The 20,382-nt window shown below is 40.3% G+C and overlaps 1 protein-coding gene across 1 annotated transcript in view; it reads right to left on the bottom strand.

Annotated features, from left to right (window-relative positions):
• The window catches only part of LOC144513080 (FERM and PDZ domain-containing protein 4-like), a 67,689-nt gene that overhangs the window by 19,215 nt on the left and 28,092 nt on the right, over positions 1–20,382 (bottom strand). The window contains exon 2 of the mRNA XM_078244155.1: positions 3,882–4,004. Coding sequence (XP_078100281.1) covers positions 3,882–4,004 — 123 coding nt within the window. The remainder of the gene's footprint in view (positions 1–3,881; positions 4,005–20,382) is intronic.

Here is a 20,382-nt window from a genome sequence, read left to right as displayed (position 1 = left end):
AAAATAGCCTCAGGAAGGAACTTGTTTTGGTGGAACATGTGTACGTTCCAAAGTTGTTTTAGTCGTGCAACAGAAAACTCAGATTGGACAGATAGTCTAGCTAGCTGTCTGGATTTACCCTGCAGAGATCTGAGGAGCAGTTAACTATAGTCGTCAGAAATCGACAGGAGTTTAGAACGCCAACACAAAGAAAGCGGAAGGTAACGGACATCTGGCTGAAAATGAAGGACATCTGGCGGAACTTCCGGTGACACCGGAACTATCCCATAAATGAAACGTTGTCGATTTATACTAGGAATACCTATTATCAATATCAATTTTACAAGTAAGTTTCAAAGGACTTTAATGGACAACTACCATGAGTCAAAAAAGATGTAATACAGTCCAGGTCAAAGAGTAGCATGTCACAGTTACATAACAAGCTCAATTGACCTAGCTAACCTGGTCTTAGCCACCTGGCACCACATACTTTAACTGTGCGTATGAGAAGGGCTGGTTTGATATTAAGATATGTACAGTGAGACTATACTATTTTGGCCAGGTTTTTGTATTTTATTTCTACTGACAAACTGACTTTCTTTCTCTTACAAATTCATGATAAGAACTGATTCATGACAATGTTTTTTGATTTTTATATCAATGTGACTTTGATTTTTCAGGTACTTTACTTTGTTCAGGTTAGGCACTTAGGCAGAAGTATGCATCATTGTCAGGTATACATCTCAGAGCGGATGTCAAGAAACCACCTAAAGAACAACTTGTGGTCCTTCAGGGGAAGGGATGCAGTGGTGAAAACAACTGGAATTTGCGCCTTCCTCACTAAGGAACCACATTTTCATAGTATGAGTAGAGCTGGGTATCTTTCAAAAATGTTCGACACCACTACCAATACCAATACTGTGACTCCGATACTGGTTCCTGTATGATGACTTTTGTATTTATTTTTCAGCTCCTACTACGTGAGCCCCGTCTCTGTGCGTAACGTTGAGTTTTTCCTGCGTGCCTCTACGAGGAGTAACGTTAGACATCCAACCACCAGCATTATTAGTGTCGTGGGGCAGCTGTCCTTGGGGTGTTTGTGTCTGTTTCTCTCTCCCCTTTTCCCTCTCTGTCTGTTTTGCTGGAGCGGTGGAATGTAGGTCAAGGGGCGTGGCCGGGCGATCTACCTACCTGCACTGCTGCTGGCGGTTCTTCCATCTCATCTGCCCAGCTGTTGCTGATTCTCCTAATCACGGCTGCAGTATTTAGCCCGGTTGGAACCTGCATTCGGCGCCAGATCGTTACGATTACCAAAGTGGTAACTTGGCTCTCTGTTGTTGAACTACGTTGTGACTCCTTTAAGTTTTTTGCCTTCCTTTTTGTTCCTCGTGCTCCGCACTCATCTGTTTCTCCTCTCTTCATTCAGACCGACACTACTACACCTGTTTGCCGTTTGCCGCTGTTCTACCAGCTCCTCGCCTTTCTGCAGTGCCACCCTCAGCTGGGATCCCTGTGAATGTTTTGGACACACTACACTCTGCTTCGCCCGCTGCTATCCTGTCCCCACCACCAGCGCTGCAAGCTGTCCCTGCCTTCGTTGCTTTTTTTTTCTTGTGACCATTCATTAAAGACACTTAAATCTTCCTCTCGGTGTCCGTGTCGTGATCCTCTGTGTTCCGGGTCTTAGCCACAGCCTTAACAATTAGATCTTGGTAGAAGCATGCTGCATGCTTATTGGCTCACTGACGCTGATGAGATTTACTCAGGGATTTACTTAGGTATTTAGGTATTGAAATGTGGTATTGAATGACTAGGCATTTTTCGATACTCGATACAAAGGAGGCAATTTGGTCAGTGCATAAAAAGTATCAAATTCGCTACCCAGCCCTAAATATATATCATACTAAGCACTTAGTGCATCCTAAACAAGCACATACTTGTTTATTAAGATGATATATACTTAGTGTAGTAATGTGTTCCTTAGGAGGGTGAATGCACTTATTGAAAGTCACTTAGGATAAAAGCACCTGCTAAATGAATTTAATTTAATGTAAAAAAGATACTCCTGCCTGGTATTTTATCTATTGACAGTTGCTCAGTGGAAATTCTAGAAATGTACAATATCTTGAAATACGAACGTCATAATTTATGTTAGATCATTTTATCCATATTGCCCACCTGTACATCCATCTGAGGCAATGTAACACCAATGAAAAAGGGACCAATATTAGGTGTGAGTGGGGAATACTGCACCAGAGCAGTTGGCGGTGTTTATAAAGCATACACTCTGGTAAGCTTGCAACTATCTACGTTTGTGAGCATCCACAAAGGCAGGCATATGATTACACTGTGAAATCATTTATCCATTTAAATCTACTGCAAAACCTTTAAATTGTATACACTGCCTGTGCAAAAAATAAATACACTGACACTTGAGTGAAGAACCTGAAAAACCTGCTGGACCATGTTAGGTAAGGTTAGAGGAATTATCTGTCCAATATAGTTAAATCAACTATTGCCTTTCCTCACTCTCACTCCCTTTTCTCTTTCTTTCTCTGTCTCGCACAAATCCAATTGTGATACTTAATCTGCGTCACCTCTTCTAAAGCCAACAGCTTTTCTCTGGGAACAAAGCCACATAACCAGAGCTGTCTCCCCTGTCATATTTGACTCCCCCATCACGATGATGAGAAGGGGGAGAATTGAATGGGGGAGTGGCAGAAAGAGGAGAAAAGGGGCAGACAAGACGAGAGATAAAACGAAGAAAAAGGAAATGAAAGGAGGAGAGGAAATAAGATACAAATAGCGTATGTATAGAGAAAGGATCGGAGGATATGCAGTATCGTAAAAAAGGGCAGGAGAGAAAATGGAAAAAAGAACAGAAGATATTGGGAGGAGTATTGAAAATAATCGTAGTGTGTGTTGAATGTTTTACTTTATCAGTATTACATTTGTCCACTGAAGCCAGCGTTGGGAAAGCAAAGAGACCAAGGTAAGGGAATTGATGCCAAGGGGTCAAAGCGAAGAGGACAGAGGTAAAGGAAAGGTCAAAGGGAAAAAGGAGAACACAGGAGGAGGCCATATAGGGATAAAGAGAAGAGAATAGATAGAAAATAGATGAAGAGAGGAGATATAAAGAGGGATGAACATTTCAAAAAGATCAGAGGAAAAGGATCAGCGAGAAGTTGAAGTGCAAGACAAGATGGAGAAGAAAGAAAACAAGATAACAAGTGGCAAAGTGGAAAAGTAGAAGAGGAGGAAAGGTAACTAGTGGAAAAATGATGAGTATAAGTGGAGAAAGAAACCATCCACAGTCAATTCATTCCTAGTCTAGTTTTACCACCGCATAAAGCAATTTGTGCATCAAAAACATCATGTCAATGCAAGTTAATTGGATCGCAGCTTTTCAAAATCAGACACGTCTGCCTCACACTGAGCCTGCTCCACAGTGTTTACGTGTATTCTGGATTTATTGTGCAGAATGTTCTGTATGCCAAACCATCAATGTCGGCCCAACTTGAGGATTTGGCTGAAAGTTTCTTCCTGCATAACAAATTAACACAGACAACTGACACTGAACGCACACGTGGAATGCCAAATGACCTGAACAATGGCTACTTTTTGTGCATGTAAAGAGGAAGGGGAAGGTGAAACAACATCCATAACACTGGCTCATTAAAGTACATTCGTGATTAAACTAGAGTAATAATTTTGGGAATAGGCAGGTTTAACGAAAAATTCAAAACAATGCAACGTTAGTCAGCTAAAACAACTTTTGAACCCTGCACTACCACTGCTTCTCCAGTGGAACTTCATAATGCAATTATGCAACTGTGGGGACTCTATAATGATGATTGTGCATCATCCCTGCATGCTGGTGTTTATGATCATACTGGACATACTTGGTGAGGAAGTCCCGTCCCTCCCTGGTGCAGTTCATGCTGTCCCAGCTGTATGGAGGCCCCTGCAGTTCACCCCAGGAGCCTGGGCAAGGGGGCGGCCAGCCTGACATTTTGTTCTTATGGCTGAAACAAAAAGGACAAAAAGAACAGGGAAAATCAGCATTTGATCGTCATGTATCATGTTTTTGTCAGTGTGGTGTGGAAGATAATTAAAGTATGGGATTCTGTCTCAGTTTCAATCTCAAATACACTTTCTGAGCAGTGAAGTAAAACCGCTTCCTACTTAGTATTTGTTTTGTTTTAGAAAATATATAGACAAACAAAGACCAGTATCTTGAATCATAGCAGAGTGAACCTGGTGAGATGGTCATTTTTGAGAACACACAAAAGTACCTTACTCCAACATTTAACAACATTTAAATGAAACTTCCGGTTTCGACTTTAAATAGCTGCAATCTTTAGATTGATTAGAAGGCTTTTATGCAGCGAGATGATCCACAGAGAACAGAACTCATACATAAACATCACAGCACATGCATTTACTTATTTCAAGCGTGAAATCATTTAAGAGAAGCATCAAAAGGTGAATTTATAATGGAAATGGGCATACAGCTCTGGTTAGATCCCTCTCCGCCCAATTAATGTGACTTCTTGTGTCTCCGTGAGTGGCTTGTAGTGCGAGATAGCACTGCTTAGTGCAATCGACCGCAGTCAAATAAAGGCTCATCGGGTCCGTCGATAGGCGATCAATGGCTGCATGTACGGGCATGCACTGATGTATTTGCTCTGCAAAAGTATACGCACGCACTGATGTGACAGCTGATTCAGTTAACGCAGATTACTCAAATAATGTCACTGAGGGTTTCAGGAGATGGTGGAGAGACAGCGGGAGCTCCAATGTGGTGAAGAGATCCCATGGTGGTGCTATAATGAGAATTGAACAGACCACCCTCCTGAGTCACCGAGTTAAGCCCCACATGCTATAGTGTCTAATCATGCACAGATCGTAAAACTCTCCAATGAAATAATCACAAATGCAATAAAAGATCATCAATCCCGGAGAAATGCCACAGAATTCAAGCATCTACAGTATGCACTTCATACCCATATTTGATTTATTTTGGAGAACACTTCCTCCCACACAGCCATAAACCTCGAGGAGGAGTTTATTGTCCTGACCTCATATCCATGATAGCAAGCTGATGCATAGCTACAGTAACAATGAATAGATTGATGGCATTTCAGTGCCAAGATTCAGGCCGATATTCTCTTACGCAGCATATTCTCTACTGTGTGCTTTACAGCAGAGAGCCCTCACACGTCACAGTTTCAGCTCTGGGATATATCCCATTGAAAGCAAAGGCCCCAAATTGATCAGTCATATGCTCTGCAGTCAATACAAATTCTTAAAATAGAAGAAAATGCGTACTAGACAAGGACGTCATCACCGTAAGACTCCAGCTGATCGAGTCCCATATTGTGCTGTTGATGGGTTGAATACATCAGTCAGTCACGTCACAGCTTGCAGTGTGTGAAAAAGAAAATTGGCCTTAGATGAAAAGTTCCCTATCAGACCCTTTCAGTCATCCTGCTGATCAGCTGTCATGTAGAAGCTAAAAAGCTTACTAAATGATACATCAGTTGTCTCAAGAAATACACATATCTTCCTTTCTTCCATTAAAACCAAGTGCAAAAAAACCATTACAAAAACAGGCAATAGATCCACTTCAACACTCTAGGGCTTTTGAGTTGAACTCATCTCGATTCTGTTGCCGCTTGTGTTTCTGCTGATCTTCAGTCATCCGAAAGAAAAACAGATCCACCGCCACTTCAGAATCACAATCAGACGCTCTTGTGCTCAAAATATACAGAGGCCGTGGCGTTAACGGCTGTGCAGATCTCCAGTGTGTAGCCAGACATTTATCTGTGTTTGTCATTGTGCTGCTGCTGCTGCTGCTGCTGCTGAGAGCAGCTTTGGTCCAAACTGAACTAAACTGCTGTGGCCTCGCCTCCTTTATCCCATAATCCCTCTCATCACAGAGAAAACAAATCCAGCTGTGTGTATGTGTATGTGTGAGAGAGAGTATGAGTATTTGTGTGTGTGAGAGAGAGAGAGAGAGAGAGAGAGAGAGAGAGAGAAAATCAGAGGGTGTATATGTATATGTGTGTGTGTGTGTGTGTGTGTGTGTGTGTGTGTGTGTGTGTGTGTGTATGTGGGCGTGTGTATGTGGAGTAAGAGGCTTTTCAGAGAGCAACAACGTGTATGGAAACATCACTCCATCTCAGAGCTGGAGACACACAGCAGGGAGCGTTAAGAGGAAACTGACTCTTAAAGTCCACCTTGATGGCATTAATATTTCACTCTTCACTTTTGGTCTTCCTCCAGCGAGAAACAAGTCTTTTTTTAAGTCAGAATGAGACAGAGAAGGGCAAATGGTTCTGCCAGTAAATAGTTGAGTGATATTGCCATTCCTAGTGGCAGAAAATACACTTTAGGGCCCACTTGTAAATTAAATACGGCATATGGGATGGATATTTGACATTGTCAAGGTCCTTTGCCTCAAAGCTGCTCACTATCAGCATTACCTCCCTAACTTGCAGAAAGCAGAAAGTCGAGATTTTGGTGTGCATTCTCAAATTGCTCTGAATTAGAGCACAAAATCACATAATTGACACAAATTTTACAGCTGCATGTTTAAAGGGAAACCCTCCAAGTAGCATTGAAAACCGTATCCTCTATCCTTTAGCTGGGCTTCTTCCTGGCTTCTCTTTTTCTCCCTCAATATTTTTCTAAAAGTTCACAAGGTTACTGACTAAAGAATCTCTGTGCAGAGTTTTTGTCCAACTGATGTAGCACAAACTCGCTGTCTTGACATTAGGCCTTTTCCCCAGTTCCGCCCCCATTTGACGCATTTCCCGTCAACATACCAGGAATCCAAATATATATGCCTTCAAAAGAAGCGGTAGGGTGTTGTTCTTAGGGTTGCCTTTGCTGAAAAGGCCACTGTATTGATTTGAAAAAGTACCTTTCCAACTGATCAATTCATGTCCCTCTCTTTACCTCTAGGGATCAAATTCTCCCTGTCATCCACACTACTGCTCAAAAGCTAAACTTCATAAAACAAATTCACATCAATTTCTCTTTCCTTGACAAAAATGTACTGACAAAAACCATTTTTCAGTGAAAAGGTGGGGCACAATTTAAAGAAAATTGCTTTTTTTTTTTTTTAAATGTAGTAATACAAGATACATTATGGCAGCATTGGGGGGACATCTATGGACTTTACATATAAAAGCCTCATTTGAAAACAGAAGAAGAATCAATTAAAACTGTGGGATGTAATTGATAGATTTCATAGATTCTAGTTTTAATTGATTACTGGATATATTTTGACAGGTTGCTAGTTTATAGAGAGACTGCCTGTGCCAGTAGTGTCTCTGTTTGTAAGTAATCCACGGAGCAGTATATTTTGTTTTAGTTCAAGGGTTTTGACTAAATTAGAATCCTGATGTTCGTTTCACCCATAAAACCCCCGCTGCCTAATTGATTTGTCATGGCTTGTCCCTCATAGACTGCCATTACAGATATTGATCCTCTCTGTTTATTAGGTTGTTTAAAACTGTAAGGTATTGCAAGGCATAACCTCTGCAGCCACCGTGTGAGAGCAAAATAGTTTTAGTCAGTGGATCATCATTGCAACTTTCCACCCAAATTTATTTCGCCACATCACAAATAAATGCCCGTCCTTATTTAGTAGCAAGGATGGTGTTTACTGGAGTTAGTCAGGTTGGTTTTTGCTGCATCATATGTCAGACCTTCCTATCACAGAAAGCAGTGGAGCCAGCTGGCATAGCCCTCCCCTGCACAGCCACCACATGCTCCAGTCAGCAAGAACGCACAGCTCCAAACACGGAGCTCTGGGTGCATCTCAACAAAGGTTTTATTCCTCCTATACTGCAGCTCTGATTCAGATTGCTGCTGTCCAGTCAGGTAATCCATCACAGGGTTCAGCAAAGGCAATAGCTATAGTACCACATACACATTAGCCTAATACTGTATGTAATAGCCCATCAGAGTAGATTAAAATCCCCTTTTCTCTGACATTCATTATATTTCATCAGTAAATATCATTGTTGTGGCTTTCGTAGAGAATTCTGGAACTCAAGAGCCAGTAGAAATAGGTCTTTACGTCCAATGATAACTGTAGTCTTGTGGTCACAAATTAATAATTCATGTATGCGAATTAATGTCCAGTTACTGTAACATGCAGTAACAGATGGCAACTTTGGTCCATTTAGAAGGAGTGTTAGCAGCAGGTTAGAAACTGTGAATTGTGATTCCACATTGTTTCAGCAATACTAGCCAGATTTGGCTGCTATCTGTTCGGTGCACTGTGTATCCTAACACAGTGCAAAGCAAACAGTTACTGTTGCCATAGATAGTCTAATCTAAGTGATCCGCTTGTGTTTATTGCAATGCTGTTTTGATTTTAAATGGAGATATGTGGACATTGGTTGAGACAATTGTGGAGAGAAGAAGTAACGTGTCATCTAACAAATAAAATTTAAAAAAAAACCACTGTTGCTCAATTTATTGCACTCAGGTTTCCAGCTAGAGCCCTCCTCGGTCTGGTATAGCTCATGGTGGTTCATGCTAGGTGATGTTAGGACAGGTTAGGCTAAATATTACATATATATGGGGTTTAAACTGTTGGTCAGACAAAAACAAAACATTTGAAGACATTACCTTGACATCTGGGGGATTGTGATGGCCATTTTTAACAATTTTATTTTCCGTCTGAGACCAGGCTCTCTACTGTACTTCTTTGTTTGACCTGACTCATTTCTATTTTGTACTCTACTCTGCCACAGAACGTAGCATTAGTCAGCCTCTGTCTGACTGTCTCTTTAAATCAAAGTCAGGAGCAGAGAGTGATCTGATTCAATTGTACTTTAGACATTTTAAAGATCCAGGCTCAGGATATAGGCCATTTAAAGGACTGTGTCTGCCAATGGCCTGACGGCTCATTACCGCTGGGAGTAAAAATAATTTAGTTTGACCTTTCTTTTTTTAATAGACCCCCCCGCCCCCACCCACACACACACTCTCTTAATGTCTTGTTAAAACCCCTCAAGACTGATTGAATTTGCACAAAAAGCAAAGAGCTCTCCCAAGATGCTTTAGCTAGCCTACATTATGACAATGCTCACTAAAGCCAGTAGCATAAAACCTGCATCCCCCCCTGCCAATTCTCCCCACTTTACACTCTACAGAACAACTAGGGTAATTTAAGCTAGAACTTTTCCCCCCGTCTTTTAAAAAGCTCAGCTGCTGAGTGGCCTGCAAGCTGGTGGAGTTGAGGACCCCTCTCAGACATGTAGGTTAAGTGGTGGGTGGAACAGTGAAATATACATAATGAATGTACATCAGCGTTTGAGTCACCTCTTTTCTTCCTTTATTAATTTCAACATGTCAGCTGAGTCTGCAAGTGTTCATTCCCAGTCTTTCATTTATACACTGATATAATGGATTAAGAAGTGCTAAAAAAATCTATTCCAATCCAAGGTATTTCAGCTCTAGGGACTTGACATGAGATGCACAGAGACAACTTTCAACTTGCTGTGATTTCACACTACTGAACACGCAAATCTCAGAAAAACTTTCTATAAAACTTCCCAATTAGCCTGAAGTAACTCTTGCATATTTAAAGACTTTATCATCTTCAAACTTAGCTCAATTTAAAACACTGGTTCTGGTTTAAAGAGCCAAAAAGAAAATGGGAAAAAAAGGATTAAAAATGAATACAGGGTGTTTTTATCGGGTTGTGGTTTAAAGATACCATAAAACAAACACATGACGTACATGATGTAAGTGACATAAACCCCGTAAACACTGAGATAACAGTTTAGAGGTTAATTGCATGTCACACTGTGCAATAATAAAAATGTCAGCTGCAATCTGTGTCAAACAGGCAACATCATTTGGCATTGTGTGATTAATACTTGGTGAATCATAGCATTATGATGTTAATAGGTGAAGAAAAACTACAAGCAGAGACACATCATCAACTCGTATGGCAGCCATACTGTATGGGTGCTTAAAATGTCGGTGTGTGTATTCTGTCACATTTAATGTCGTTTTACAATTGGTTGCTTCCAGCTTCTCAAATGTGAGGATTTGCTTCTTTTCTTGGTCACATGTGATCGCAAACTGAATATCTTTGGGTTTCGGACTCTTGGTCGCACAACAGAAGCAATTCAAAGACGTAACCTTGGGCTCTGAGACATCATAATGAACACATTTTACTATTTTTCTGACATGAATAAACGATTAATTAATTAAACGAGAAAATCATCGTCAGATTAAGGAATAATCATCAGTTGCAGACCTATATCACAGTTACATCTAAAGCTGAATTAACTGGATTTGTGCTGTTGTCAGTAGGATTGTCCAATTTGGCATTAATTTGTCACTAATAATGTCCTAATTTGCTTGCTAATGGAGCTACTTCCCTCTTAGTCTTCCTCATTATGATCATTAATGTTCCAACTCAACACTCTCATAGCTCCTAGCAAGAAGACTCCAGCCATCGCCTGACCTTCTTCTTGTCCAATCCTCCTCCCATTCCATTTGTTGGCTTTTTCACTCTCTCTTACTCACGTCTTTCTCCCATGACGTTGCGCAGTTCATAAATGAAACATTGGTGCATGTTGTTAAAAAAGTTGCCCTGGAAGTGCTCTTACTTTATATTGCTTTACTATCTGAAGACAACATGCTCTCTGTATTTCACATACACACATATAGGCATGCACACAAAAAAAAGCATACACACACACACACTTTCTTTTTATGTAACCACTTAAACATTAAGCTCCATTCTGCATGCTCTCTGAACATCTTGCAGAGTGCAGATGTTTGCTAAACAAGCATAATGGAATAAAAAAAGCAGAGCGGAAAAAACTGCAAGAACTTCACAAATTTGTTCATCTGCAGCAGAGGCTTCGGGAAGCACTTTGGAAAACAACTATTCTCAAGATCAATCTCATTCACTGATAAACTGAAAGGAATAATGGATACATCTATTCAGATGATTCCTGTTTGCTTTTCCAACCATCCATCTGAAACCGAAAAGCTCTCCCATTTACCATTTAAAGACTACATTCAGATTTCCTTGAGTAGCACTAGGCCATCAAGACTTTGGACAGGAGCCATCATTCCTAAAGCTAAAGCATTCAAGCTCCTGATCGCAAGCCTGATAATCAGATTGAACTGCCATTTTGCTTCACTTCAGTCTGACTATGTGTTCGTTTTAGCCGAGTTCTGTTTGCGAGAAAGGTTATTTAGTTTTCTTAAGGCAAAATCCAGTAATTTCAATTTTGCACCATTGACCAATAGCAAGCCATTTTGACAGTGCTGCAGACCTTTGTGGAAACAGAGAGCTGTCCAAAAGTCCAAAATAGAGCTGCAAAGATGAATCGATTAGTTGTCAACTATTACCTTTATCGCCAACTATTTTGATAATTGATTAATTTTATAGACCAAACAACTAATCGATTAATCAAGAAAATAGTTGACAGACTGACAATGAAAATAATAATAGTTTCAGCCCTAGTCCAAAATGGAAGACGCTACCATAGCTTTTTTAGTTTGATTGCACCACACACTTTTATTTGACCTTCTCTGTAAGAGTAAAAACTACTCCACAAAAGAGGCAGTTATGAGTCAATGGCACAAATACATGTTTTAAATGAACTATGTGAACGAAATGTTCGATTAAGTTATTGTCCTTTTGTAGCTTGTTAACTGTCAATCAGCAGTTGGTAAGGTTGTTGGCAACTGAGCTTTTTTATACCTCTACCTTTAACTCTTTATTGAATGAAATGCAATTCTGAGAACAAAATGCCAGGGGAGTAATCCGCCCAGTACATAGAAATGTCACTCAAGCCTCTAGCACGCCTATTTCCTGAAGTCGTGAACATTTTTCTGCCACTATTCTTCATAAATGTATTTTCAGGCTCTGTCACAGGAAGATAATGTCTCCATTCTTAATCCATTAAAAGCTCTGATTTGGTTGGTTGTTCTCAGCTGATCTCAAAAGAAAACTTTGTTAAACCATGTTATTTATTGTAACCCTGTCCTCTCACATCTGGTTTAGGCTACAATACTACCATATGCAATCATATGTATCTCCCCGTCGGCCACCAGGTTGCTTAATCCATAGTCTATCAGCACTAACTGCAGAGGTAGTGAGTCACTGCTATTCTGCTATTTTATGGTTGCGGGTAAATGTTGAATTTGTCATGATGATCTGTGCTGCACTATGCACTATAAAGTCTTTCCTCTACAAATTAACGACCCTCTGAAATCATAATAAAGACTGAACTGTACTTGAGCTGATTAGTGGGATTTGGATCTTTATATCCTCTAGAGATGAAACCACTCCTTACAAACACTGGCTGGTCTTACTGATGTGGAAACATGCCAACGGCGTGTGATGATGGAATCAATTAAAAGCTTACATAAAAGCTTTTCCTCACAAAGACATAAAAATAGGTGAGGGAGCTGCTACGTTGAGGCTTTCATTCAGCTTTCATTTCAGGACCACGGACAGCTCCCTTTCTATTATACAGCACTGTTCAGGATGGGAATACTGATTTTCACATCAATGCAGTGCAAAAAATAATGCATGATCTTGCTACACTCATTGGCCACTTTATTAGGTATACCTTGCTAGTACCGTGTTGGACCTCCTTTTGCTAGCAGTACTGCCTTAATAATTTGTGGCATGGATTCAACAACATGCTGGGAACCTTCCTTAGACATTTTGGTCCATATTGACATGATAACATCAGGCAATTGTGGCACATTTGTCGGCTGCACAACCATGATGCAAAGTTTCCGTTCCACCACATGTCAAAGGTGCTCTATTGGTTTGAGATCTGGTGACTGTGGAGGCCATTTGTGTACAGTGATCATTGTCATGTTCAAGAAACCTGTTTGAGAGGCATTGAGGTGCTGCCACGTGATTGGCTGATTAGACATCTGTGTTAACGCACAGTTAAACAGGTGTACTTGATAAAGTGGTCGGTGAGAATTTCCTGACACACAAACACACACACACTTTATACATGTCAGGGTTAGGTCAATAAGTACACAGTCAGCTGTATCAATCACAGCTGTCCGGCATGGTTAAACCTCCAACCACTGTGTCATAATTTCCCAATGAAGCTCCCATCCCTTCAAAACACACATTATATGAGAGCAAATGTAAACTCTCCATCTGGAAAAGACATGTAAGGGCTTCAGCTCTATTTGTTCATGTATCCATTACCATTTCTCCCTCTTGACTTTTCCTCTCCTTGTTTGTTTATCTCTCTCTCTCTCTCTCTCTCTCTCTCTCTCGCTGTGCAGACACACATGTACACACGCGCACTCACGTCGCATTCCTCTTCAGAATGAACGTTTTCTGCAGGGGGAGAGCAGCATTTGGTTAGAGGACAGCAGGTGCAGCTACAAGTGTGTTCATTAATAAGATAAGATCATATCAGATGAGACCTCTAGATTCTAGCGCAGAAAATTATAAATATGGGATCTGGCAGAGGATAGCACACGAAAACAGAATATAAATACACAAGAAATGATAAAAAAAAGTAAATCGATAAAACAGATGTTTAAAGATTTACCTGTATAAATGCTGCCGAATAGGTCGACATTGCAGATAAGATGGGGCAGAGTGTGTTACATGTAACAACTTACTTGCTATTACTTCACTTGATTCGTTGATGAAAAAAACTGATTTTATGGATAAATACAAGTAACCCTAAGTATATGCATTTAACATTTATTCTGACGATTTAGACATGAATGTAAAAAGTCTGTGCTGCCCTTTGGGAGGCATGTAAGTCAAAGCTTTGTGATGAAAATGGTGAAGCTGAAACAAGGATCAATAACTAGCATGACCCTTACAATGCAAATGGAGGTAAGGTTTATTTAGCTAGGAGTATTGCTTTAGATGATATATTACTTTGGTCTTCAGGATAAACTTACCTTTACACAGTAATGAATCTGAATGAATGGGGTAACAAGGGCAGGTCACAAAAAGGAAAACTACATGAGGTGTTTAACAAGAAAAATGCCTTCAGTTTTATCAGGAAAGGGTGAAAATTATTAAATATATTTTACTAAAGGTATAGGTTATCTTGCTTGTAGATCAGTTATGTCACCGTGCCACTGTATTTGTATCAGCAGCAGACCTAAAACACTTTAGACTTTACAGTGTTGGATTTCATCCTTTGCAGCACAGCATTACGTCTCTGTTGGACAACACAGTCCACTGCACAACACCCCATTGATTTTTTTGTAAATGTCACATAAGGCCCAGTGGAACCAGGGGGCAGAAAACACAAAGGGCACCAGAGCAGAGTTTTAAATTATGTTTTTAAAAGAATTCTGATGATCGTCGTTTTGAATTATGTTGTTTGGATTTGCCCAAAAGCTCGACAGAAACAGCACTTACATTAACTGTTGAGTTTCAGCCATGAAATTAATGTAAGTCACAGAATTTTCATTTGCAGCTTGCACCTTTGGGCTGTCGATTAATGGATCCAAGTTCTGAGATGCGACGTAAGGACCGGAATCAAACAGATGGATCCCCCAGAGACAAGTAAAGACAATTACTCTCCAGTCACCTTACTTTCACAGTCTGTCATGAAGAAAACAATTGAAAAGTCAGGGCTTGGATTTTCCCTTTAAACACTATTTTGTAAAGTATACGTGCTGATCCAGTGGTTTCAGTAAAAAGCATAATAATAAGTCAGGTGGGGCTTTTGCAGTCTTACATAAGAAATCTTGTTTAAAAGAATAAAGTCTCAAGTTGTGTACAAGAAATTTTAAAATCAGTTTTATTCATCACGTAATATTATTTGTTCTAGATCTCTTAAAAATTAATTTAGCTTTCTGTGTCAAAGCCCTTTTAATCTTGTTCATATTTTCGACATGCGAGTAGAACTTTCACTGAGGTCATGCCTACGGGGAGTTTCACTACCAGTTGGTTTCTGGTTGGTTGACTGTACTCGCGTGATGTAATGACGGCCAAGCATTGACTATCTCAGACTATTTGGTTCAAGTCAATTTCAAATGTTAAAGAAAGAGCACAGTGGGTGTGCATGCATATCTGCTCGCAGTGTGTAAAAGAATCCAGTGTGTGAATACACGCTAAATGCACTCGAGTTCACTTCATTTGTCACTGGGTACATTCGGTCCATGTCAAAACGCATACAGGCTGAAAATATTAGAGCCGGCTCGAACATCTGCACCAAACGCCGAAGCATAATTCCACAGGCTAAAAATACCACAGCAGAACAAGCGTCGCTGAACGCTCCATAAATAAGATTACACAAGAGGTTGGTGATCATTGTGATGAATAAGAAACGCTTGTCACTCATGTCTTGTTTCTTGAATCATGTCGGAATGAAAATCCTCCAGTGAAAAACAAAAAAAAAGAGAGTTCAGTAGGGCGCACTGTTGAATGTTCTATGAAGCACTTTGAGAAATGATGCACTTACAATTGTGGGGAAGTAATAGCGCTGCTCAGTCAGTGCAGGACTTACATATACATACATGCCAGGGTTAAACATGCATCACTAGAGCAAGTGCATGCATGTGTAAGTATGCATACTGTACTGTATTTTGGTTTACAGTGCATTGTGTGTGTGTGTGTGTGTGTGTGTGTGAGACAGCGTGGCTCTGAATACACAGTGGCACTTAAGTATTATGTGATAGTATTTGGAGCAGAACTAATCACTCTACTAGCCTCTTTAGTAAACAGATGTATCAGACAACAGACAACTGGCTGAAGTCAGTGTGAGCTCATCCAGCATGTGCCTTGTCACATCTTTTTAACTGTATTTAGTTAGATCATACTTATTAATCGCCTGAATTCCAGAAAAATGTAGGGCTATACTGCACACTTTGCTTTTTGCATTTACAAATGCACACTGCTGGCAACTCTATCAGAAAGCTGGACAGAAGGAGTTTGTTAAAAGTTCAAAGTCTACTTTACTATAACTGACAACTTACGCAACACTCAGATGTGGGAAATCCCAACTGATATGAAATCCCATTACTTGATACAAAAGCGAACTAATACAATTTCACAATTTAAACAGCCATTTAAGATAAATGACAAGGATTAATTCCACAGTTTTTCTGTCATGTCTGATTTATTTGTTCCACAGTACTGTCTTTTTCCCAGTTACAAACCACATCCAGCTTACCATCATGTATGTATGTGTGTGTGTGTGTGTGTGTGTGTGTGTGTGTGTGTGTGTGTGTGTGTGTGTGTGAGTGTGTGAGTGTGAGAGAGAGAGAGAGAGAGAGAGAGAGAGAGAATATGAAATGCAAGATAGTGCAAGTTATTTTTAACTTTCCTTCGGTCCTACACGGACAGAATTGCTCACTTCATGTTGTAAAACCGAGCTAAATTAATCAATTATTGAGTACACTCTTAGAGGCATGTACAGTATGACTGCATTTGTGAAACATCCTCATCCACTTATCACGTCATTCTACTTGACAGTTTGTGAGTGGTCAAATCTGTGGAGACTTGTATGTATTTTAAGCTTACTGATCACTTAAAGAAATGCATAGTTTTTCAAATAACATACTTGTTACATAATGAAACACAGATGCCAAATTCACCCATGTGTCCTGGGCGTTTTATGGTAACACTTTAGCATACACATAAATGCATCACTGAGCAGCATGTATCTGAAACAGCAGCTGTAAGGGTAAATGGTACGGAAAGTGGATACAGTACATTGAGACATGCACTTCATGCTGTAATAATGTAACATGTAATGTTAAAAAAGGGTTTGTTTTTTTGTCTGTAAATGCTTTCCTGGGAATTTGGGGAGCTATGGACTGGATTATTTCTAGGCTTGGCTGGTTGCATTCTCACATTGATGACAAGACTCCTATGTTGTCTTCTTTACCAGGTGAAATGCAAAGGGAACAAATGAGAGCCAAGACTGAAATATGGTGGCAGCAGAATTCTGCATTTCCTATCTAAAACCAAAAGCATGCATGTTAGGTTAGTGCTCCTGTCAGTGCCCCCTGACCAAAAGGCACTGGCAAAAAGAACTGGAGTTGGTCCCTGGGCGCCTGCGACTGACACATTTTGCTTCTCTTTGTATGCTAAAAAATGACAATGAAGGCACCTTTAAGCTTTAAACAGTGATGAAATTCATGAGAGGATTAACAGGGGTGGTAGTGAGATGCATAGACTGTATAAGGTTGGCAATCAAGCTACAGTATGTCACTCAGAGGACAGATTCAAATAGGTTTTATATTCCCTTCATTTTCAACGATTACTCACAGTAGGGCTCCCGCTGTGCTGAGGGAGAAACAAGGGCTTTGAATTTACCTTATCACATGAGCGCTGTGAGACCAGCACTAATCCTGTCATGTTTGAACAAAGTCAATATGGACATTGCCATAATGCAGACCTACAGATGGCCAGTATGTACCCTGAAGTAGTTCTAAAAATTAACCTGAACACATCAGCTACAGAATATTTTAATAAAAGATGTGTTTTTGTAGCCAGCTGCTTACTCGACATAAAGTACCCTGTAGTGTTAGAATGAAGTTAAAACTTCAGAAAGATCAGTCGCTTGAGTGAGTCATCTTGGGACACATGGGTGGTTTTGATGCCTTTGTTCTCAGGAATTGCTATGGGGTTCAACATAAGGGCAAAACACCATGACATGCCTTGTTATGGGCGTTAGGTAAAGGAGAAGGTTGTCTAAGCAAACAGAAAAGCTTCCAATTGGACTTCCGCAGTCACACTTGGGTCACAACAAGGCAGTTATCCATTTATAAAGCAAAAGTCTGTGCTCCAATGTATCATTAAATAATGCACTAAGCAGGTCCCATGCAGAACACATGAGACATAAAAGTGACGACAGAGAAACATGCTGTATGTCGAATTCTCTTAATGTTTACAGAATATGTGACAAACTCCTGTGGGCATAACCTCAATAAGAGCGTCCCTTTTTGCATCACCAATAAGCTGGTACATTGTGTCTGAATGTCACCGCACTCGCTGTTTGAGAATTAAAGCGTTCTTGGGAGATGCTGCTTGTTGTAGAAGTTATTTGTTTATGCGAAGCAGAGACGAGGGAAGGAAGTTTCGGATCTGAACGGAGCAAGAAACAAAATGGGCTTTGCTTCATTTGCATAATTGATCGCATTTGGTCTCGCGTCAGAGGCGAGCGGAAGCACGAAGCGCATCGCTCCAGTCTTTCAGTGTTATCTGGTGTGAGAGATGACTGGAATTATGGGAAGTAAAATGTGGTAATCATAACATAACAGAATATTAGTGTTCACCAGGAAATGAATCCCTGCAGAAGACATGTGTAAGAGTAAGAAGGAAGGACTGATTAAAGTATTCCATTACAGAGCTGGTATCTTTTATCGAATAAGCACTGTGAGATAACAAATGTGTTGTTATTCTGATGGGCTTAAAATCAAACTTGCTACTGTGGCTTAACACCTAAAAGAAAAAGAAAATTCCACATTTTTTGACACATGTATAAACAAAAAAATGCCTTAAATTATATTTCAGCATCCTGGCACAATCAAAAACCATATCAGTCCTAATTTAAAAAAGGGTGAATCACATCTATGAAGCAGACTGTACCTGGTTTAAATTACAGGCAGCGATAGAAACACAGGGAAGTAGATGGATGTGCTGCCATATAAAGGAGACAGATAGATAAGGGAGAGAGGGAGATATGCGGGATGAGTGATATAATTTTATATACTGAATGAAACAGCCAACAGTGTGTTCACCCTGCCAGCCCCTCCTGCAGTGATCACCGACCAAATCCCTTAGGAGGATTATCCAGACTCAAATCAAGAAAATCATGCAACTTTAAGGGTTACGGGTAGAGAGTGAGAAAGGGAGAAATGGAGTGGGGGGGTGGTTGCGCTGTAGCCTTGTTATTCTTTCTCCTCTCCAGCCTCTGATTTGTGTGTTTTGACAAGTGCTCTGCAGCGAAACTTCCACCTACACCAAATAACTGAACAACTAAATGTCTGCTCGTATGTGCATTGAAAGAGTTATTGGTCGCAATAAAGGGAATGTCTGACAAAAAAAACCCTAAACATTTGAAGATACAGCTCAAACTGCTCGTCTCATATTAGCTTCGGCTAAACTTCAAAGATTGATACCACTCTCATGTCTCAGGTCTCAGACCAGAAGCAGGGGGAAACAGCTAACCTAGGTTTGTCCAAAGGTAAAGAGATATAATGTGTTAATTAGTGAGCATTAGAGGTGCCGGTAGGCTGTTTTTTTTAACCTTTGAAGAGAGCGAGGCTAGCTGTTTCCCCCTGATTCTAGTCTTTATGCTAAGCTAAGCTAAGCTAACTGTGTCCTGGGTGCAGCTTCATATTTAGCGTACAGACATGAGAGTGGTATCGATCTTCACATCTAACTCTCGGCAACAAAGTGAATAACCCTATTTCCCATATAATTTCATATCTGTAGTCCCCCCCGCGGTCTTATAGAAAGGTTGATCTTGTGGCCCAAACATATGAGTTAAACCGCTTCCACACATTACCGGTACACTATTATTATTACAACTGAGGCAGAAATGACACATAACATTTATTTTTTTACATGTCTGAAGTATGACATTATTACAGGTTATTTTAAGCAATGATTGCCCTCATTTGCTCAAAATTGAAAATGACTCGGAATATTCTTTAGGAGGCCACAGCATGTCAGATGGCTCTCGGTACAATGGAAATTTGCCCTCTGAAGTAGCAGCATGCATTGGCATAAAGCAGAAGGCAATTTGGCATGCATTACTGTAATCTGATATTCAGAACACAAACAAGCCATGCTGGATAGTTTCACTGCCAAATTCCAACACACTAAAGCCAAGATTTTCCCACACTTCAAAACGCTGATACAGGTCCTGTCTTTGTCCTTAGGATGCATGGATAAGAGAGATTAGGTTAATGTTCCCGGAATAAAGCCAGATGTGTGATGACAAAACTCTCATTGGTCCATAGTCATGATAAAAACAAGAAGGAACATAGATCCCTCTCACCTGCTGCAGCTGTTTTCATTCCCATCTTACAATGAGTGATTTATTACGAGCATTAAAATGTGATAAATGAGCCACAACTTCTCATTAAAGTTTATGAAGCAAACTTGGCTTGTACTCCATTTGCAAACAGAAGGCTCCAAAACTGTATTATGACAGCTCATGGATACACAACGGCCATCTGGGTACAGGCAAAGTGCAGCTAACTTGCCAGTGATGCAAACACTCTCTTGGTGCCTGTTAGCGTTGCGCCATTATTCATTTTTGCCATTTTGCAGTCTGTCAACAACGGATGGAGCCAAATGTGTATAAGTGTGTGTGGCGAACATTATGACTGGCTACGAGAAATGGTAAAGCATAAGGACAAGTGCAAGTGGTTCCCTGGAGG

The sequence above is a fragment of the Sander vitreus genome, chromosome 24 (genome assembly GCF_031162955.1).
Source record: "Sander vitreus isolate 19-12246 chromosome 24, sanVit1, whole genome shotgun sequence".
Taxonomy (NCBI): Eukaryota; Metazoa; Chordata; class Actinopteri; order Perciformes; family Percidae; genus Sander; species Sander vitreus.
Note: the sequence above shows the minus strand (reverse complement) of the source record. Positions and strands in the feature narration are given on the sequence as shown.